The sequence below is a fragment of the Carlito syrichta genome, unplaced genomic scaffold, assembly GCF_000164805.1.
Source record: "Carlito syrichta isolate Samal-C Ts95f unplaced genomic scaffold, Tarsius_syrichta-2.0.1 Scaffold304786, whole genome shotgun sequence".
Lineage (NCBI taxonomy): Eukaryota > Metazoa > Chordata > Mammalia > Primates > Tarsiidae > Carlito > Carlito syrichta.
The window spans coordinates 83,968-107,170 of record NW_007248882.1 but is presented as its reverse complement, the minus strand read 5'-3'; the positions used below and the strand labels follow the sequence as shown (position 1 = coordinate 107,170).

General features: G+C 39.0%; 1 protein-coding gene across 1 annotated transcript in view; it reads left to right on the top strand.

The window, feature by feature from the left end:
• Positions 1–19,697, top strand: part of LOC103263286 (protein FAM135B) — an 88,939-nt gene extending 69,242 nt beyond the window's left edge. Inside the window, exons 8-14 of the mRNA XM_008060974.2 lie at positions 996–1,162; positions 4,345–4,436; positions 7,061–7,158; positions 8,538–8,689; positions 10,644–10,754; positions 12,489–12,602; positions 16,965–19,697. Coding sequence (XP_008059165.1) covers positions 996–1,162; positions 4,345–4,436; positions 7,061–7,158; positions 8,538–8,689; positions 10,644–10,754; positions 12,489–12,602; positions 16,965–17,170 — 940 coding nt within the window. The 3' untranslated portion in view covers positions 17,171–19,697. The remainder of the gene's footprint in view (positions 1–995; positions 1,163–4,344; positions 4,437–7,060; positions 7,159–8,537; positions 8,690–10,643; positions 10,755–12,488; positions 12,603–16,964) is intronic.
• Positions 19,698–23,203: the final 3,506 nt, after the last annotated feature.

Sequence of the window (23,203 nt, the reverse complement as noted above, 5' to 3'; positions counted from 1 at the left end):
CAAAATATAGGAGACAACGATGATGACGATAATGATGACATGGATAGTAATAGATCATAATAAGAGATTTTTTTTTAGTTGGAGTCTCACTCTGTCACCCAGGCTAGAGTGCAGTGGCACACTCATAGCCCAGCCTCAACCCGCTGGGCTCAGGTGATCCTTCCACCTCAGCCTTCCAAGTAGCCGGAACTACAGGCATGCACTGACACTCCTGGCTAATTTTTTGATTTGTTGTAAAGATGAGGTCTCGCCAAGGTGCCCAGGCTGTTCCCCAACCCGTGGGCTCAGGCAATCCCCTCACCTCGGCCTCCCAAAGTGCTGGGATTACAGACTTGAGCCACCACACCTGGCCCCAATAAGAGATATTAAGTATTACGGCTGAGATTCTGACTTTGGCAGTCTGACTCCTGAGTCCATGCTCTTAACCATCATCTTGTCAAGGAATCGGGCAAAGTTCATCATAGCCAGATGGGAAGGGCATTTCAGGCACACAGATTTGTATGCACTAAGGCATGGAAGTAAAGCCAAGTCATGTAGTTCATGCAGAGAACTATGAGACATGTTATTTTTGGAGATTGGCAATGGTGAGGAGTGCTGTTGGAGAAAGAGGGCAAGGCCAAGCCTTGATATGCTTTTATGGTAAGCCAAGAAACTTTCCCTCTGGGGAGATCTTTTTAAAGATTGCATGGGTCCTTGGAGCTGGGTAGCATCTTAGAAGTCCTATTACCTGTCTACTGTTCAATGCGGGAACTGCATAGAAGTCTGCAGAACCCAAACCCATAAAGCCTTTGATTTTCTTTGGCTGCTTTTCTTCCTCCTTGTTCAGAACAAAGCTTCACTCACTAGTATCTCCCCTGATGTCTTCTATTCAACATTTGCCTCACAGCAAACACTTAGTTTTTGGGTGATCATCCCTCCTACATACCAACCCAATTCATTTCCTGCTTGAAATGAAATACACAGTTTGTCTTGTGATTAATTATTTTATTCTCCAGTTTTTTTCAGGCCAAAGAAAAATTTAAAAGAGAATTGAAGATTGAAGGATTTCTGTACAGTGACTTAACTGTACTAGCTTCTGATATACCGTATTTTCCACCAGAGGAAGAGGAAGAAAATTTGGAAGATGGGATTCACCTGGTTGTCTGTGTCCATGGCCTGGATGGTGAGTTCTAAACAAACAAACAAACAAAAAACCTTTCTTCTCAAAATTCTGGACAAATTATAATATTTATGAATGAATGCTTATCAAGTATTTATTCAGCAAACTGTTCGATCATCAACTGTGAAATGACAGTGACTATGATGGATCTAGAGAAACAACAGGCCTTGTTCGCAAGGAAAATATCCCTCTGGCACAAAAAAAGCCAATTGAGTAAATGAAATACATAAAAGAATGAATAAATATATTGAAAGAATGAATGGAATAAATCAATAGATAAATGAAATGAAGAGATAATCGAATGTACCAAATAAAAGAAGGAATGGAGAGAATGAATGAATGAAATGAATGTGTTATTGGAATGTATATGTTAATGAAATGCACGAATACAGTAGTAATCAGGATGCATGAATTTATGGAATTCTTGAGTAATGGTATGAATTGTATGGAATGGTATGAATAAAGGAAGAAATGGAGAGGAATTCATTTTGAGGAGTTCAGGTTAGTAGCCTAAACTACTTTGCTGCCTATTTTTATTTACTTCTCACTTTGAGGCATCTTTTGTATAGCAGGCAGTTTACCAAATTCTTGGATTTGCAGAGACAAAGAAAACTTTCTCACTCTCCAAATAATGTCATGCATGACCAGTCTGTAACTCTTGCTTAGATGATATAAAGTTAAAATGTGATAAAATTCTCAACTTATTTTCTAAAATAAGAACTCTGGCTAGACTATAGACTTTGATTTTTTCCCCATCATACATGTAGAGGAATGTTATAAGATACAACAGCTTCACCAGTTTTGTACTATGTTAGAAAAACTGAGCTGTCAATTACTGTATCATCTGAGCAACAAGTTATCAAAAACGCAACTGATACCACACAAGCAGCCCAGGTTTCTTTTGAAGGTTACTTCTCTAGTTCAAGGTGTATATGCCTAAACTCTGAAAGAATTTTAGAGGATCCATTTGTTCAAATTCTATTTCCAAGGGCATGTTTATCTGAACAGAGAACTGAGAACACTGATAGTAATTATGCATATTTACACCACTTTCCATGTTACGCAAAACCCCCAAATTTATATTTCTATAAGTGTTCTCAACACCTTATTAAATCATATTTTCTGAAAAAGCTTTAAGTTGCAGAAAGTTCTCTTTTCCTCAAAAACTGAAGGAGAGAGTGCCATGTTCATCCCTTATTTAAACCCTTTCTGCAAAATATAAACACTTGGCAACTATTTTTTTAAAGGCAGGTTTTGGAATGTTATTATGAAACTTTAAACAACAAGAGAAGCAGCAAGACAAAAGAGTCTAATTTTATGGACAGAAATGAAAAAAATAATAAATAAAATGTAACTTCATAACACAAAATACCCATTCCTTAAAAGAATAGAACTATTTCACAACTATGACTCTGCAAGTCTGGGCATGTACTCTGACAGACCACCAACAAAGGTGGCATTTGGGCATATAGGGTCATCATTTTTAGTGATATATCAGAACAACTGGAGTTCTCACATTCCATGTGGCGCCCTCCTTTGAATCACTGGGCAGTTTCAAAAAGAATTATACAAAATTAATTGTATTTTCACTTATACTTTACAAACTATTTTGCAACAATAACCCATGAGGTATATTTGTATGGTAACGTAGGTAATCTATAGTTCCAAATAAGTAGCTTCTTTAAGCTCTACAGAGAAATAGCCCCCAAATTCATTAACATACAATTGAACCCCTACAACCTGCATGACATAGATGCCTAATTGTTCTTGAATATGAATTTTATTCTGTTAGAAAAACTGAGCTGTCAATTACTTTATCATCTGAGCAACAAGTCATCAAAAATGCAACTGATACCACACAAGCAGCACAGTTTCTTTTGAAGGTTATTTCTCTAGTTCAAGGTGCATATGCCTAAACTCTGAAAGAATTTTATAGGATCAAGTTGTTCACATTCTATTTCCAAGGGCATATTTATATTAACAGAAAACTGAACACACTGATAGCAGTTATGCATATTTACACCATTCTCCATGTTACACAAACCCCCAAATTTATATTTCTTTGTGTTCTCAATTAACACCTTGTCAAATCATATTTTCTGAAATATGAATATCACATCAGTTTTTCACTTTTTGCTTTTGTTTTTAGTTTTTATTTTGAGTTGGAGTCTCAACTGTCACCCAGGCTGGAGTGCAGTGGCATGCTCACGGACACCGCAGCTTCGTTCTGCTGGGCTTAGGCAATCCTTCTGCCTCAGTCTTCCAAGTAGCTGAAACTATAGACACACGCCACCACGCCTGGCTAGTTTTTGCGATTTACTGTAGAGACAAGGTCTCATCAAGTTGTCCAGCCTGGTCTCAAACACCCTGCACTTAGGCAATCCTCCCGCCTTGGCTTCCCAAAGTGCTGGGATTACAGGCTGAGCCACCAGACCTGGCCAGTTTTTCACATATTTTTATTTTAGGAATGCATTTCCTGTGTTCTTTGCACCTTTACTATTAGCTACAACTTCAGATTATCAAAGTTTCATTCCTTTGCCCTGATGATCACTACTAAACATTAATGGAGCCTGCTCTTTCCTGACTCCTGTGCCCAAGGGAGATTCTTATTCAGTTTAGATAACTATGTCATGGTTGGCCTATTTGGGGGCAGTTACTAATTACTCATAGAAGAACTAGATAGAGTTTGTATTAAGCAAGTAATTTAAGAGGAGCTTGTAGATATCACATTGTGCCACATCTGCCATTAGGAGACACTACTTACAAAAATGTCCTGAGAAAATTGAATTTTCTGTGGAAAACAGGAGGTAGCATGCTGTGGCTCCCACTATTCCTGCATACCAAGTGTTTACAAGCCACAAGTTAATAGATAAGGAAAGAACTCCATCAAGGCAGGATCACTAGAAAGGTCCAGTTCTCTCTCTCTCTCTTTATCTCTCTCTTTCGATCTCTCTCTTTCTGTGTGTATGTGTGTGTGTGTGTGTGTGTGTTGCAGGGTGGAGAGGATAGATGGCAGAGGAGCAGGAGGTTGCATTTATTATAGTTGTTTTTATTATATTCTTAACCAAAACATGAGACAAGCCCAGTGGGAATGGGGGAAGAGGAAAATAGAAAGAAATCCCTTTTGTGTCACCCTTTATGCGATTAACTATGGGACTGGGGTGGGGGTTATCTGTCATTTTTAGGGAACAGTGCAGATCTCCGACTGGTAAAGACTTTCATAGAACTGGGGCTCCCTGGAGGAAAGCTGGACTTCCTAATGTCTGAAAAGAACCAGGTATGATGATAAAAGCTTCAGAACTGAAAGGACACCAAAGGCATGTCTTCTATAAACAAGCCTAAATGTACCATGATAATTGATGGAAACACAAGCAGGAGGAGATTTTGCAGAAGAACACTGGCTAGGCATTTGGAAGTGTGGATAGAAAGACTTATTGCTTTATTTTGGGAGAGTCAGGGAAGAATAAGAAATGAGGACATAAGAGTCAGATGACCGGAGCCTTCGACCTCTCAGGGTATCAGGGTGGGCAGCAGCTGGGAGCATGAATTATTTTGACATCCATAAATCCACACTAGAGGGATGGGAACTGTCACTGACATCAATATAACCAATAAAGTTGGGTTATGACAACTTTACAGTCAAGAGGTGATCTGTGGGGCCTTTGCCATTTCAAGGTAGGTGAAGCCTGAGACCCCGTTGAGGTATCAAAGTAAATGAGACTTTAGAGAATCCATGACCAAGAGGCAAGACTGGGTTGAGGGTTGTCATTGATTCCACCCTCAAGGAACATGAGCTGAATGCTTTTTAAGTATTCTTTGAAGAATTGGAACTGATTATTACAAAGTTTTCATGATCATTGGACATGGGAAATGTATAGAGAATAATCAACAAGCAAGCGCTGAAGGTAATATCTGATGTATCAACTGTTGGGGTTCAGCTCTATTGCCTTTTCTTTGGCAACTGCTCTATACAAAGTTGTGCAACATGCAGTGCAAAGAGGAAGAGAAAAAAGAATAATTTTTCTGAGCATGCTGAGTACACTGCACTTGTTTCCTCATCTCATCTTCCAAGAGTTCTATTATATGTTGATAGCACCCTCTCCGCACAGAAGAGGGAATGGAGGCTCTGGGAATTACATAGTGTGTCATTATCAGTCTAACCTAGAGAAGAAGCTCCCATATATGATCTCTAAGAAGATAATGACTATGCACACCCAACTGTAATGAATGGCCAAATTTGACCATTAAAGGGCATTCAGAGGAGGAAGCAGGAAAGTGAGTGAGTAGCACTCACCAACTTTGTGATTTGAGCTAGTGAGCTTTTCTTTTTTGGGACGATGAACATTGTTCAAGATAAACCTGATCAGGAAACAAGACTTCCTAGTGTACACATTCAGCCATGACAGCTGGATTCAATCTATATGACCGCTGGGTTCAAAACCTGCATACCACAGGGGCTTTAGAGCTGAGTCTCTATACTAGTCACTTAATTGAAGGGGTTGGCCACTCAGTATTGATCCACAATGTGTTGTCATTACTTTTTGAGAAAGTGGCACATTTCATAAGTAGGTACATTTGCAATCTATTTCTTTTAAAAATGCCCTTGTTGGGGAGTTTCTGATATTGTATTTTAAACCTACTGTGATTTCCAAAGCATTCCTCATCATGGTCAACTCAGGCCTCTAAATTACAAGCATTATTTAATAATGACTAGATTGAAGTCATATTTTCAAATGAGGAAACAGGTTCTGAAAGATTAGGAGTAATAATAATGGCTCTGTCCTAGGTGTGTTGCATATATTTTATCTAATCTTTAAAACAGTATTAAAGAGTAAGCTACACTATCCCCATCTAAGAGATAAAAAGACTGAGGTTTAGATGGGGAGGTAACAGATCCAAGGCACAGTTCCCATAAATAGAAAAGATGTAAATACGGTTCTTATTCTGGGAAGTCTAAGAGACTTAGCTATGTGCTTTATCCTCGTGTGCTTCAATGCTCATGGGATGGCAGGCAACGGGGAATTTTAAAGGTCTTCTCTTCATTATTCCTATCCCCACACATGCACTTTCTTCTTCACCACCCTGATGGGCATTCATGTAACCTCTCATTCACCTGTCCTAGCCTGGAGCTCAGCACAGCTTTAGCACATGGTATATGACAGCTTTAAGCTCCACTGATGAATAACTGTTTTTGTGGATGCTGACTCCAAATCTGCTTCCCTGTGGCTCCCATCCATGCTTCCAAAAGTTAGTCCTTGACGTTATATGAACCAGTCTAATATCCTCATGCCTGTGCTTCAGATATTCACAAATGTGTGCAACATTTCTCCTCTTTTCATACTCCTGTATCCTTCGGCCATCCTTTACAAGACATGGATGACCTTAGGATCCTTCCCAAAATGATGTCTGAATCTGCCCGCTGGACATGCTTTGTAGCATGCTTTAGCAATTATGCTGGGTAAAGGGGCTTTGGAATCAGGCATGACTTGGTGTGAATCACGGGTCATGCAAGGTGAGCAAGATGCATCCCTTCCCAGAGCCTATTTCCTCCTCTGTGAAGTGGGAACAATATCAGTGGTGTGTGTGAGATGGCTTGCATGTGGCATGCCCTTCGGCACCTTCGGCACCAGTTGCTTGCTACTCTTTTCTGTGTCTTCCAATATTCTCTTTATTGTTCAGTCACCTCCCAACTGAGAATTCTTTGGCATCTCCATGTTTCTTTATTAGGGCCCCAATCTGTGGGCCTTTTGTCCTGAAGACAAAACTCACCCCATAACCCTAACATGAGGCATAGGCACACCTCCTGAAGGCATCGTGTTTATTGGAAGAAGACAGGCTGGGCACAGAGCCCAGCCTTGGCCATGATTGCACCCAATACCCTGTTCCTCTCTCTTCTTTCAGATGGACACATTTGCAGATTTTGATACCATGACAGATCGGTTATTGGATGAAATCATTCAACACATTCAGTTATACAACCTCTCCATATCCCGAATTAGGTAAAAGGAAACCACAGGTAGTTAATGCTGGGGGAAGAGGGGTGACAGTTTTGAGTGTTTGTTGTATACAAGTTTAGTATCATGTGTTCTGTGTACCACTAGAATAAGTTAACTTGTTACTTTCAATGGAATGGATAACTTTTAGAGCAGAAGTGAGTACCAGGGCTGGTGGACACACTTATAACTGTCATAGTGTGTGTTGGGAAGAACAAACATTTGTAGCTTAGTTGGAAGAATATTGGACTTAAAACTCCCTAGGTTTGAATTTTTGCTTACACTCACAGGTTTGAATCTCGACTCTACCATACACTGGGGGTATACCCTTTTGCAAGCTTTCTAAATCTCTGAACCTTTGTTTCCTTATCTATTAAGTGGGACTAACACTGAGATGATGGCATCAAATACCTGATGGATTACCTGAGAGAGTTTCAATCAGGGCTGCTGTAACGTACAACTTCTTGTAAATGTTTACATGATTAAGATGATACCAGCTTGAATTTTTTTGTTAGTACTTGAGTATATAGACAAATAATTCTTTCTATGCTTTATCTAAGAATTATATGTCTAATTATATGCTAATCCCTCAAGATGCATTGTACCATTTAATCTTCCGAGATAAAATATCACTTCCTTATTCCACAAATGAGGATTCTGAGACCCAGAGAGGTTAGATAAAGACATAAGGACATGAGCTAGGCCGTGCAAATTCATAGGCTGCCACTCATTTCCTTTCATGGTTGATTTTATGCCTATCCTGAGAAGGGGTAGGGAGGAATACTTCTCATACAATAGGGCTTCACAAGATAATTATCTGATTGGAAAGTAATGATATGTTGACTCCATGGACCTGTGGACCTGTGAGTAGAAGTATGGCTGGAGTGGAGCCTGCAGGAGGGGGTCGAACATAATGTGACTGCAAGCAGGTGGCTCAATAAATAATACACGGGTAAGCGAGGGAATGGATTACATCAGAAGTCAGGTTGTAAATGACATCAGGAGCAGGCTAAAGATTGATACTCTAACCTGTGCATGACAGGAGAATCAGTGTTCAGAGGAATAGTTCATAAAGGACCCTCCTTCCCCCAGGTGGACTGAGAAGAGGCTGCTGTAATAACACAAAGCTGGGAACAAAGCCCACACTTCTCTGACCACACTGGGCACACAGCTGCCATTCACAAAGACCTCATCTCAGGCTTCATGTAGTCAGAGTTTGGCAATCTGATGAGAATGAATTAGTGGTCCCTATTTTCTTTGTCACTTCCTCTCAATATCTCATGGGAGGCGGAGTGAAGCTGGCACCTCAGTGCTCCCAGCACAGCACTATCATGGCTGCCCCCTTTGCTGTCACACTCACGTGTAATTTTTCTATCTCTAAACAGCTTCATTGGCCATTCTCTTGGCAACATTATCATTCGATCGGTCCTCACACGGCCCCGGTTCCGATATTACCTCAACAAACTCCACACATTCCTGTCACTGTCTGGGCCTCACCTGGGGACCTTGTATAACAACAGCACCTTGGTTAGTACAGGTAAGACTCTTCCAGATCTCATCTTTCCTCAAAATTAACTTGGAGCACTGGGGACATTAAACCAGAGGCATAAGTTATTTTTTATGAACTTCTGTTACTTTGGAGTGTCTTCCAAGCATGGTATAATAGAAAGAGATCTGGACTTAGAGATGTGGCCCTTTTGTCCATCAGTTGAGTAAGGTGAGGCTAGAAGATTTCTAAGATCATTTCTGCCCTCAAATTTCTGTGAACAAAATGGTAATATCCTTGGGGCTGTGGTTGGAAAAGATTGACAAAGTACAATGTTCTGTGAAGAGAACAAGGAATTTGAAGCATGTCACTTCCATTATAATCCTGTGGTTAATTTCTCACCAAGATACTTAGGGAAGACTCTGGCCAAGATATTTGATCTCTGTGCTACTCAGTTTCCCTATTTGTAAAATGATGATCATGTATGCATGTCTATGTATATATACAATTATGATATATATGTATAAACATGAATATGATATATATGTATACACATTTATTGTGTGTGGATACATGTGTGCATGTGCGTATCATAGAATCATTGAGGATTAAACAGGAGAAACAAAATGATGTTAACTCCCATCTATGGAACATCAAATGCAGCTGGATTCTCACTGCTCGATTCCCCTCAGTGCTGAGGCTCTCACAATATCATCTCTGTATTAAGGGGGAAATCACAGAAAGTAAAGAAGCAAGACTCAGCCTATATTGGATGATGAGCAGAATTTCCAAGGTAGTGAGTGGTGGGAAGAATTATCTTTGCAGCAGAAATAGTGCATATAGCAACATGGTGTAACCAGCAAACTGCAGGCAGTTCTTTGTGACAGAAATACAACATGCCTGATGGAGCAGGAGGTGATGAAGGCCTCACATTATGTGAGAAGATGTTAGACTTACTCTGGAGACCCCAAAGATGCTACTCATAGGGTTTTAGCTGATGAAGTGATATGATTTGATATATGGAAGCTCAAGTAGACTGTTGGGCCTTAGATAATAAATAGTCTATTAAATTATGTTTTTAATAAACATCTCAGCAATAGCATCCCTCTGCGGTCTTCCAGACTTCTGCCCCTGTTCCCTGTGCTCTTCCTACACTCAGATCATTTCCTCATGACACAGTCAGATTAAATTTGTTTGCTTCTAAGTTATTTTGAGGCTATTGCTTGTGAGCATGAATTATCTGATGCATTGATAAGTAGTAAACAGAAGACCTTTTCTCTGTACTCTCTCTTTCCTCCCAAGCCAAGAAAGCCATCTGTGAACAGAAAAAAACATGTTAAGCCATATTCCCCCCACCCCCAGTTATGAAGTAATCTTGCAACACTATAAAACATTTTTTAAAAAGAGACATTACTGGTTATTTCTCCAATCCAGCATAGCTAGAATAATTTTGCAGAGTTCATCCTACTTATCTTTGCGTACATACACATTTACATAGCCGTCAGTGTAATGTATGTACATACAAGTACATTTTCCGTCATGTTTCAATCAAATTAATTTGTCGTGGTGATGCAATGCTTATGCTCATCAATGTTATTCTTTGCATAAAGCATAGTTAAATGGATGGATTTGAAATAAGCTGTTTATTTCAGCTTTACAGTATAATAAATGGATCTGTAAGAATCATGCTTACATACTTTTCACATTGAAGACTTTTTCCTTAGGCTTCATTTTCAGAAGAGATTGAATGAATTGGGGAGTGTAGTTTCCTGACTATGAAGTCTCTTGCTCTGTCATTTTGTAGGATGATTTTATATCCTGGCCACCAGTACATAAGACAACGAATGTACCTCTAACTCCCCAACTAGTCGCTAAAATACTTACTACTCTCTTATTTTTAAGTGAACTAAAGTTTACAGTTTAATATTAATTTTCTTCCCAATTCCATCACAATTCTTTTTGTTTTGTTTTTGATGTTTGGTTTGCCTTGCTTTTGTCTTCCTAGGTTTGTGGCTCATGCAGAAATTGAAGAAATCCAGGTCCCTACTGCAGCTGACCTTCAGGGATAATGCTGATTTGCGCAAATGTTTTCTCTACCAACTAAGCCAAAAAACAGGTGAGTGGTTTCCCCTGCAGCTGCAGTCATGAGTTTGAGCTTAAGATCCAAGCCCCAAGACACAAATTAGTTATATTGCCATAGTTGACTCACTCACAGAAGGGCATATTCAGTAGGCACAGCACGCAAAGCCTCCTCAACTCACTGGGAGTCCAGCAGCTACCCAAGAAGTCAGCTTGGCCTGCCGCCTACATGGGTAAAAGATGAGAGCCAAGGTGTATGTAAGGTCATCTCAACACACAGAAGCCATAGCTTTCACTTCTCACTAATATTTCAATATTCTAATTGCTTAGGTTCAACATCTGTGTGCCAGCTTCACCCAGGCACAGATCCATCTACCAAAAGGGCAGATGCAACATTGTCCACTCATGCTGACTATCAGTAGGAGATAAAGTTCTTTCTCAGGCAGGCTAGCTATTAGGCCTTCACCTGCACTTTGTAATGCACACATGCATAGAGGTGGAAAGACTCTACCAGTATCGTGAGAATGATCACAAAGGACAGCAGCCATCATGACCATGACCAAGTGATCTCCATGTCCAGTAAGAAAGAGCAGCCAATTGATTGTCCTTCTTAGTCCTGCCAAGCAAGCTGGCCTGGCCCAGAATTTGTTCCTTGGGTCAGTCTTCCGTAATTTATAATCACTGTCTGTGTTTATATACCTCTCTACCTTCACAAATGTAAATCTGGTGTAACCATGGGCTGATATACAATCTTAGTCAAGTTCCTTTCCCACTTTGTGTCTCTGTGTGTTAAGTTGAGCTCGCAGAGTTATCTCCTATGGGGAACGAGGAAGGCAGGATTCTGCACAGGGGAGATGGGGTTGCAATGTGGTCACCACAGAGGTAACGGGGAGCTCAGGAGCTGGAATGGCATTGCAGAACTGTCTTGAAGTAGGACAAAGCGCAGTCTGTTACATCCTTGTCCTCCCTGCCCTGTATGTTCACCAGCCACTGATACAGGCTGTCCACCAGTATGCAATCTTGAGATGTGGACTTGGATGATGGGACCCACTTCAATGCTGGGACACACAGCTTAGAGCTGCCAACCACCTGCCTACTAAGCAGCATCTCTGTGGTGAGAAGGGAAGCCTCTGGTCCAGTTGGAGACCATGGGTGGCGCAAGTGCCCTAGAGATCCATGTAAAGCTCTGAGGACTGGAGGGATAGGCTGTGATGCTTACTTTGAAGGATACTCTATCTGCATGGTGGGAGATGGATTGTAGGAAGGCAAGACTGGAGGCAGGGAGGTGAATTTGGAGTCTTTTCTAAAAGCCAGTGATGTGGGGGTGAGGGACTGAAATAAAGGGAGATGTAAGTAAAGAGCAGAATACTCAGATTTACTTCCTTATAGACTGCTTACTATTTCTATCCCCAAAATACTTTTTTTGGTCATAACTTATTACTTATTTCTCACTGTTTAGGGTAGCTTGCTGTGTGTCTCTTTAGCTACTGTGGCTGACGCGAATAGATTTCATCTTCCCTCTAAAATGCAAAAGCTCTGGTATAGGGACTTATTTTCTCAACCCCCATAGGTGCCAGCCTTACCTCTCTGCCATCAGCTATACATTGTTAACCCTCAGGACAAAAAGTCCTTATTCAATGACACAACCAATGAGTCTAGAATCTCCTGACTTTTCCTCTCTCTAGGACATGTCTGAAAATGTGTGCAAACCAGAGGGTGTCTAATTTGAATGTACTTGGGTAAACAGCACTCACCTGGCTAATTGTTACAGGGCTGCAGTATTTTAAAAATGTTGTGCTGGTTGCTTCTCCCCAAGACCGCTATGTGCCATTTCATTCAGCCAGGATTGAGATGTGTAAAACTGCCCTCAAAGACAGACAAACAGGTAAGCTGCATTTAATTTTTTTCTTAGACTTTCTGATTTAAAAAGCAAAAGTCATAGACTCTAAGTTCATCCAGGTTGCTGTGAAGTTCATGATTTTGTTCTTCTTTATGGCTGTGTAATATTCCATCATGTATATGTACCACACTTTTTAAAAATCCAGTCTTCAGTAATACTGAGTGCTCTTTCACAGAAACAAAGAACTGAGTATCACATGTTCTCACTCATAAGCGGACCTTGAACAACTATCGTAATACTATAAGAAAAGGATTGGCAGTGGCAGGAAACTGCGGGGATAGGGGGTGGGGGCGGGGGGGCGAGATTGGCAGTAGTGGGAATCTGCCTGGGGAAGGGAGGGCACACCTCATCAACATAATGAACATTTGTATACCTCATCCTGAATTGTTCCCCACATCTTTAAAACTAAAAGTTAAAAAATAAAAAGCAAATGTTAATTTACGAAATAGACTATGCCTATTAGGAACACCCTGGCTCTTGGTAGCATAGCACTGTATTTACCTGAGAACTGAATAATATAATGGGCATAACTCATCTGTGTGTGTATATAAACCTCGATGTTATTGTCCCAGCTGCTTCCTTTGTGGAATAAATAGCCACATGTTTGTTAGATTATGAAACTTTTGTTCAGTCCTGTTGTGTGGCCAGTCACTGCAATAGATATCTGGGATGTAGAATCCAGTGAGACAGGTCCTTCCCTCAAGAGACACATTATCTAGCTGCAGTGTCAGATGAGTACTATCAATGAGAGTACAATGTGATAAGTCAAAGAAATAAAATAATATATAATGCACTGAGGTGGCACAGCAGTGGAAAAAGACATAGGACAGAGTCAGTCAAGAATCCATGGAAATGACATCTGAGTTAGGTTTTAAAGGATAAGTAGGAGTTTTCAAGCAACAGGGACAGGGACATGGGCTAGTATTTCTGGCTTCCTTTGAATAGTTAATTTCTATGTCAGACATTTTTATTGTTTTTTTTTTAAATAAATGGTGTTTTTGTTGTATTTTAAGGCATTCTTAAAAAGTAGACAACCAAAGATCCAAAGATTTGGTATTAATGTATAAATGAGTATATTCAAAACTTTTACTAGGACTAGAAAATCCATCATCAGACATTTTGATGAAAAACATGTTAAAATTAATTTTAATATGTAAAATAACATTGCACTTTATATTTCCTAGTATATATACTAAAAAAAATTAGGCACACAACAAAATGATATTCATTCTAATTAAAAGTGTTCAGTTATAGAGTATTTTAAAAGTCACATTTATTTAAGCAAATTATAATATCTAATTCCACCTCTTCCACTACTTACCTTTCATGTTGTTCTTCTAGTATGTTTGTATGAGTAGTCACATTAAAAGTTATAATTGCGTGTCATGATTTGATTTAGAATGATGTCATATCCATTTTTCCATGTTGACAAAATATTATAAATAAAAACACATTCTGATAATTATACACTATAGTTACTGATAATGTAATAAATATTTTCCCCATTATTGCACATGTAGGTTGCTTCCAGGTTTCTTTTTTAATTGTTATGTGATAAAAGACTTTGTGTGAATATTTTTCAGAAATCTGTAATGTTTTATTAAAATAAATTTTAGTAGTAATATCTTTGAGGGAAAATACTAATGAGTTAATGCTGTTGAATTTTTTTTTTGCCACATTGTCTTCTAAAATAATGACACCAGTTATGTCTTTACTGTTAGAATATATCAGTGTCCACCTATCTTACTCTACTATCTTGAGATTGAATATTAATTTAAAGATATTTGCTAATAATTTTTCTACCTGAGTTTTTACACATTGATGCTTTTCTCATATGTATTTTTATGTTTTTCTGATTGCCTGTAGGGCACCGTTATACATTAAGATCTGCAACAATAAACAGAGTCAATGACCTGGTTTTAAGTTCAGGATTGACTAAACACAGTCATTGTCTATAGATCTCCAACCTTTTTCTTTGTGCAGGCATTTGCTAATTTTCCTTGCCTACTTTCTTATCTTCCTGACATAGAGAAGTATTTTTGGTGACATTTTGACCTTGGTGAAGGCTTAAAGACAGGATTCAACCACTATGGCCTATAAACCAAATCTAACCCACTTCTGATTTTTTAAATAAAGTTGTATTGGAATGTAGCCACACCCATTGTTTTACATATTGTGTGTGGCTGCTCTTATGCTATAATTGCAGAGTTAAGTTGAATAGTTATGACAGAGAACGTATGTCCTGGAAAGTCTCAAATAATTACAGAGAAAGTTTGCCACAAAGAGAATAAAATTTTATTCATTATGTGCCAGACACAATTCATGCACTTTGCTCATCTAATTTTATCTTCACAATGGCCATTTAAGGAGAAGAGAGCACATCTTCAAAGAATGTTAATATATGACTTAAATTGTTTAGTGATCCTGTCAATCATGAGAAAAATAGCATCTCTTTTCCAAAATTCATATTGTTATATCTTTATGTGGGCATCAAATAAATGTGGCTTAATTGGTGAATTAAATATATATGAATACTTGATATGGAGTTTAGTTTATATAGGTTTAATGCTTTTATTTTTATCATGAGGTACCAGTATTTCTATTTTTCAAAAATTCTGAAATAAAATACCTTTCAACCTCCTCTGTCTTTATGTAACCTTCCAATTTATTCAGTACATTGTCATGTGAGTAATTTGCTTCTACCATGAAATTCAATCAAGATAAAAACAGTGCTGTATTTGAAGGGGAAAATTAAAGGTCTGCTATATATTTAAAAAAATACTTACCAAGAATTGCCTTAAGGGCTTATAGAACCAATAAAGATCTCAGCAGAAAATGATCTGATTGAGTAATCACTACATCTTGAATGACTTTTTTCTTTTATAAATTACTTTTATTACATATACAATTGAAACAAATTATGGTATTAGTTTAACAATAATATGCTTCTATTTTCGGTTATTAGACACACTTATGCATTATTTTTGTTATTATACAGTATTCATATACATAATTTTAAAGGGGCATAGAATCATTTAACCAGCCCATGAAGCATGGTTTACTTAGCCATTGCTAAATTTTAACTGACTTGCATTTACCCTCTGAAAGAATACTTCATTCTAAAATGGTTATGGTATAACCTTTTAGCATCTTATTACCTATTGTAATGGCCACCATTATAAAACATCAGTGGGCTCTTGGAAAGGATTATACCCTCTATTTTAACCCCAAATTCTTTTCAGCTGAATTGACATGGCTAAAACCAAATACATAATTATTTCAATTTTACAGTTTAATCTCCCCCGCTTCAAAGTCTCTATCAAGACCCTGAGAAGGAAAAAAAAAATGCTCCTGGCATTGTGAGGAGTCCAACTGCCCTTCCCAGTCTGAGAGAACAGAGCTCCAAATGTTCAATATGGGTTCCTTCATGTGACACAGAGGAGCATCTGAGTGAGGCTGGTTAAACTCAGAATAAGCATTGTCTCTCTCATCATACAAACTGTGGTTTCATACTGGCTTTATAAAGGAAATTTGGTTATTTGGAGTGGGTACCCAGAAACTTGCATCACAACCTCTGATTGCTGTCTCCTCGTTCGGTCAAAAGCAAAATATCCCAGCTCTCAGTATCATTCCAGAAGGTGGCTCTCAATGATATAAAAATTCTCACAAACAGTTTTGCAGAAAGGAAGAGCACGGTTCTAGAAAGTATTAATTATAAACTCAAGGGTGCAAATTTATTTATCCCTGAACTCAATTTCACAGCTGGGCTCTATGACTTCCACTATGTGATGCAAAATTGCAATTGAGTCACATCTAGTTGAAAGCATAGTTAATCTAGACTCTCTATTGTAAAAACAAAACAAACCAACAAACAACCGAGATCTTTTCCTTTTTCTCCCTGGCATCCAGAATTGGGGGAGACTGATGAAATGCCACCTGGCTTGTAATGCATGACATCGGGGATATCTGCTTCCACTTCTCTATTAAGATGTGTCTCCAGCCCCCAAGGTTCCTGAAATAGAGCTTCATTCTCTGAGGATCTTTCCTGGGGTACACTTCCTTCTCTACTCTCCTGCTGAGAGGTTCAATATCTACTGAAAGGCACAGCCTTCTGTCCTTCATTCTTCCATGTGTACAGGTCCATGATGCTACTGTGTGGAACCCCCTGGCTATTATAGTCAAAAGAATGTTGATTTTATTATTTATCCAACTCACATTAAAAGGAGGTTGAAACCTGCTTTATAAAGATCTGGCCAGGAATAGGATCCCAATGCACATTCAGTATTGCCCTCTGGATTCCACTGCACACTTCTGTACCAACTTCATATCCTCCTTCTCTTCTTTCAGGGCCAGTTTATGCGGAAATGATCAACAACCTTCTGGGCCCTCTGGTGGAAGCCAAGGACTGCACTTTAATCCGACACAATGTGTTCCACGCCCTGCCCAACACTGCCAACACCCTGATCGGCCGAGCTGCTCACATCGCCCTGCTGGATTCGGAACTCTTCCTGGAGAAATTTTTCTTGGTGACGGGACTCAACTACTTCAAGTAGTAGCTTTGAGGGAGCAGACCTCGGGTAACAGCGAGCATTAGCTGAGATGTGCATCTATAGACCTTTTCATTTCAGGGTGAAGCTACAAGAGAACAGCATTGAGGGAGAGAGGTTGGGTGAAACTGGACATTAGAGGTGCTTTTGTTGTGGAGATTTGGGAAAGCTAAGCAAATAGTGTAAGTGACAACAAACTTTGCCTGGATGCTTCTAGCCACCTGGAGTCACATTCAAGATGCTTTCTAGTAAAAACATCAGAAAATAAAGAAACAGACTCTTTGGAGTTGATGAACCCACCTTTTTTCAGCCACCACTGGCTCACTGAAAGATTGCTATAACTTAAATAGACTTGCCCAATATGTTACTAGCTCATAGCTTTATCATTTTTATTAAATTAAGTGCACACAAGCATTTCAGAACTCAGGTTAACCTCTGTGCAGAAGTGGAACATATTTGTGTAAATAGGATTCTTAATAGATTCAAATGTGCCACTTGTTAAGAAAATGTGATGCCCATACTCAAATTATCTCTTCATGTTTTGGGAGCAAAGAACGTGTTATAAATCCCAGTTGTATGTCATAACAGCTATGACTGGGGTGGCTTAATGCAAGAAGGGATAAAGGCAATGCTATTGGTAAACACAAATTTGTTATAAACAAACATAACTGTAGGGAACATATTGAACTAGTTTCTCCACCTACTTCTTCAGATTTTTTGTATGCATAGCCCTGGTCCACAAATTATTTCTGTGATGGCTTAAATCTCTGTCTCTAGTAGGGAAAATTGAGTGAGACTAAACCTAGCAGAAGGGGGCACTAAGATTAATGCGCACATGTGTGAAGCTCCTGCTGATATATTTCCAAAGAAATGCTATGTTAGCATTTGATGCAATTGCAAAAAATTAAAACCATTAACATGGCCAGCTGCTTCTCCATGGAAGGAGAAAGACATCTAAATGGAGGAGTGCTGGATTATAACCTCAGGGGAGCTCTAAGAAGGGTGCTGGTTATCTTTCAATAGAACTGTCTTCTTGCCTTAGGAAAATAAAGGGCTAGGAAGGGTCACCGTTGATTTAAAAAAAAAAAATTAGACAACAGGGGAAAAAGTGAGATCAGATGGGAGAACAACAGCCAGACTCAAGACTCAAACTGTTATTGGTAAGTGACTAAAGGAGAAATTTTGAGAATTACCAGGATGTTTAATATGGTCCCAAGGACTGAGTATACTTTACGGGCTAAAGGAAGCCCAAAGGATCATTTAGTTACATGGAAGGAATTCACGAACTTGAATAACTGAAATGAATAACACAGGAACCCTATCTTCTGAAGATAAAAACTGCTTCTACAAAAACTCCTTTCTAAAGTGCAGAAACTCATCTGGGATCAGATTGCTTGTCCCAGCACCTGGACTGTGACTCTAGGTCACTGATGCCATGGTAACAAAGCAAGTAAATCTAGACTTACCTGAAAAGGTTAAATCTTTGTATATTGACAATATGACTTTGAAAAACAAATGCTAGGCCATGGAAAGCGAGTTCAGATAAGCAACTTTTCAGAAAAGTAGGTATGTTTATTTCTTTAAAAAAAAATGTGGCGGGGAGTTGAATGATTTGAAAAGGCAGACTTCTACGCATGGATTTAGGGTTTCTGTGAGGGTCTTTTTTGGATTCCCATTATATCCCAGTATTAACATATATGGGTTCACTAATTCCTCTGGTCACTTTCCATTGGGTATTTTTTTTCTGACCTCCTGGGTCAGTGCTGGGCTTAGACTCTGGTTACACATGAGCAGCAACGTATTCACTTTATAATCTGGAAGACACTTGTTTCCCAGGTCTTACAGCCCATGATGTTGTGCTTTCTGACCTAGACAAGTGCCCATGCTCAGTGCAGGACCATAGGTTTGTAGCAACTTCTCCTTTCTGGCCAAATGATGGGCCCTATTCCTTTGACAGGCACATTTCATGTTGTGTTTCCAATTCCCATCGCAATGTTTGTCATTCCCTGGTCGTTTGAAAGACCGTGTAGCCAACGGTTATGAAGCCAGGATGATTCCGATGATCATCATCTTTTCCAATAACCAGATGCCATTTTTAACTTCAATATGCTGTCTGGACATAGTGAGAACTAATGGCAATAAAGTCCAGCTGCATGGTGCACCTCTTTTTTATAGGGGTGTTCTTCTGTCTTTGTAAATCCTCTCTGGCCTCTGAGTATCTATTACAATTGTGTAGAAAGTACATCTCTATATTGTAAATAAGAATGTCAAGTGTTGCGTCTCATGCCTCATTTGAAAAGGCTTTTTTATGTATCTTTCTATTGAAGTATAGATATCTAATATATATATAATATAAATATATATAATGTAAAACATGGACAATTCTATTATTGATTATAAAAATTATAAACAAAATGCCTGCCAAGATAATGGTCTAGTATGTCTTCATTCTCTGTGTAATTTTTGTTTTTTGTTTTTATGATCTGTTAAGTTTTCCAGAACTAGTTAGAAATAAAAATTACCAATACTGAGATTAATTGGAATTTGTTTTTTATGAGCCAAACAAGTCCAGAGACGCAGATATTATCCTAAAGTCACCGTGGGGCAAAATAAATACCTCAATGGCAGGTCGAAAGCAATGGAGTGCTATGAACCTGGAAGAAGGTAAAGAGAGAAAAGCCTCCTGTCAGTTTCTATAATTCACTGGTATTTACCAAGCAACTTCAATCTGTGCCAGGTGGGAGTACAGAAGTAAAATGCACAGTTTCTGCTCTCAAGGAAAATCCAGGTTTGTTTTTACAATGTGGTATAATGAGGGCTTGGGTATGGGCATGGACAGGTGCTTGTTGCTCCTAAAAGTCCACTACTTATTGCCTGGGAAGGCTAACGAGAGGAGCTTGAGAATGAGACTTAAAAGGTGAGATGATTTGCCTTGTATGTCCAGTCACCACTATGTGCACTTTTTCATTACTTTATTCTTTCATTCACTCATTCAACACATTAATACTGAGGGCCTACTCTGTGCCAGTGGTGTGCTAGTGTGGTATAGCAAGGAATATGGCTGACCAAATGGGAAATCAAAGTAGGTAGGCTCCACAGAATTGGTTGGACCTTTACGTGTGCTCAGAGGAGGAACATCAGTTTATATCAGGGATGTGGGATAGAGTTGATCAGGAAAGGTGTCATGGAACTCTTGATGTCTGAGTTGAGTATGGGCTTAGTGAGAGTGACCCAGTGGAGGTGGGTTGTGGGGATTCCTCAGGGAACAGAGTGAGGGCTTCAGGTGAAGAGTAAAAGAGGCGGGAAACTTGATCACTGAAGAGGTAAATGGAGAGTTTGCATACAGAATGACAAAAAGGAGGTGTGAGAAGTCAGCCACCGTGTAGGATTTTTTTCTTCTAACAGGAGAAAATTGTCACTGTTAACACTAGTAGGGCAATTTCCTCTAAAACTTGAAATACCCTGGAAGACCAAGGACTTCCTTCCCTGCCATCATGCCCTTCCCCAGTGTTGGCTCTGTGGGAGAGATCTGATCCTTCCTATCTTGGAAGAAGTCTAGCCACATCCTTCACCATCACTCATTTCTGAAATTTCCATTTGAAGAGCATAGTAGATATGTCTGCTGGATGTTTCATGGATAAAAGCTATAATGTATAGCATCGTATAAACAGGCCAAGAAGAGGGAATAGTCATTTAGTTAAAATTATTATCATTATTATTATTACTATTATTATTATTATTCATGGAAGCCATCAAGTGAAATTCCTTATTAATATTTGAGGTGACAACACAAATTGCTCTTGGATCATACAATTTTTATACATAAAGGAATTTAATCCTCAGTTTACAGTTAAGTAATCTGCAGCCCCACAAGACTGGGTTATAACTTAGTCAAAGCTACAGTCTTTCCTTTGGTCACAAATATTTCCAGACAGACTTCAATGAACCAAGTGTTGGTCATAAAGCAAAAACAAAACAAAAAAAATGTATTACATCCTGATGGAGCGTGTGCATACAAGGGGAAGGTAGATCATGAACAGAAAAGCACAGGCATGGTGAGTGTGGCCATGACCAGGTTCAGAAAGACTCTGAGAGGAGCCGACAGGAGGATTGCCCACACAGTAAACAAATGGCAAAGAACAAACTAGACATAATAGAATATTTTTCTGTAAAGAAGGAAAACATTTAAGAGTACTAGGACATAGCCGGGCTGGGTGGCTCAGACTGTAATCCCACGCTTTGGGAGGCTGAGGTGAGTGAATTGCCTGAGCCCGTGGGTTCGAGACCCGCCTGGGCAACTTGGTGAGATCTCATCTCTACAATAAATCAAAAAATTAGCCGGGTGTGGTAGCACGTACCTGTAGTTCCAGCTATTTGGAAGGCTGAGGCGGAAGGATCGCCGGAGCCCAGCAGGTCGAGGCTGCTATGGCTAGGAGCAGCCACTGCACTCCAGTCTGGGTGACAGAGTGAGACTACAACTCAAAAAAAAAATTTAAAAATTAAATTAAATTAAAAAAAAGAGTACTAGGACATGACAAAGTGTGCCACTAGCCCTCACCATGTAAGATGATGGCAAATGAATTGAAAGACTGCAGTCAGGTATATGCAAACCACTGCATATAATTGTCACTTATTTTTTCTTTGAGCCATGCTGTTTGGTTTCACAACATATATGCCTGAACATGGCAATAATCAGGGCTGTTGGGTACAATTGTGCACGTGGTGTAGAGAAAAGAAGTATGACCATGGCAAAGAATACATAGAACTACTGTTATACCTTCTTATGCCATCATTGCAAGATACCTATCCCAATATCCTTAGCGGGGTCCCTTCCCGCCATGGAAACTTTTCTGTCCTCTCAATAAATCCTGCTTTAAAAAAAAAAAAGTAAAACCAATCTGGAATCGTGTTGACTTAATTTTTAACAAATGAAGGAGCAAATGAATGGAAATAGCATACATTCCTAAACTTTGTTCACTAGATTTTTGTATATGTTATTTCATTTAATCCTTAAAACCATGTAATACACAAATGATGCTGAGAGAAGTCAAGTAACTTGCCTAAGCTTATACAGCTTAGCAGTGGTGGAATCAAGATTTGAATCCCAGCCTCCTTTTTATCCTGTATGCTACAATTTCTGCAACTCAAAGAAGTTTCTTTTTTTTTGAGTTGGATTCTCATTCTGTCACCCAGACTGGAGTGCAGTGACCGCTCCTGGTCACTGCAGCCTCGACCTGCTGGGTTCCGGTGATCCTTCTGCCTCAGCCTTCCAAGTAGCTGGAATTATAGGCACGCGCTACAACGAACAGCTAATTTTTTAAATTTATTGTAGAGATGAGGTCTCGCCTAGTTGCCCAGGTAGGTCTTGAACCCACGGGTTCAGGCAATTCACTCACCTCAGCCTCCCAAAGCATGGGATTACAGGCTGAGCCACCAAAGTCACACATCTTGTTCAATTGAAAGTCAGGGTTCAAGTTCATGTCTCCTAAACCATAATCTTCTGATCTTTCTAGTATAATATGTTCTTTTTTTTTTTTTTTTGCCAAATCACAGTAAAATTTATTGAAATTTTCTTAATTGGGCTGTAAATATCAACATAAAAATAATTCCTTTGAATTTATCATATATTTATAAAAGTCATAATACGTTCTAGCTAGTCAAATTGAAATCCAGAGTATATTTTATCACTGATAAATGTTAGCACCAGTTGTAAGTGGAAGATTTAGTCAATCTAACTAATACTAGCCAATTAAGATAGTTATTATTCTACTAAGGTTATATTAGGTTTTTAATGTTTATAGTTCTACAGGATGATACATTTCACCAGCAAAATCTATTGCTATTCCAACAATCTAAACCTAAATTAGCGAATTTTTAATATTTTGACCATACTATTCAATACATAATACATCTTTAAAACACACACACACACACACACACACACACACACACACTCTGAATTTCTCCAAACAGTTCTTATTGTTTTTTTTTTTTTAATCAGTATTTTTTATTATGGTTTTGTGGGGTACAGTTAAGGGT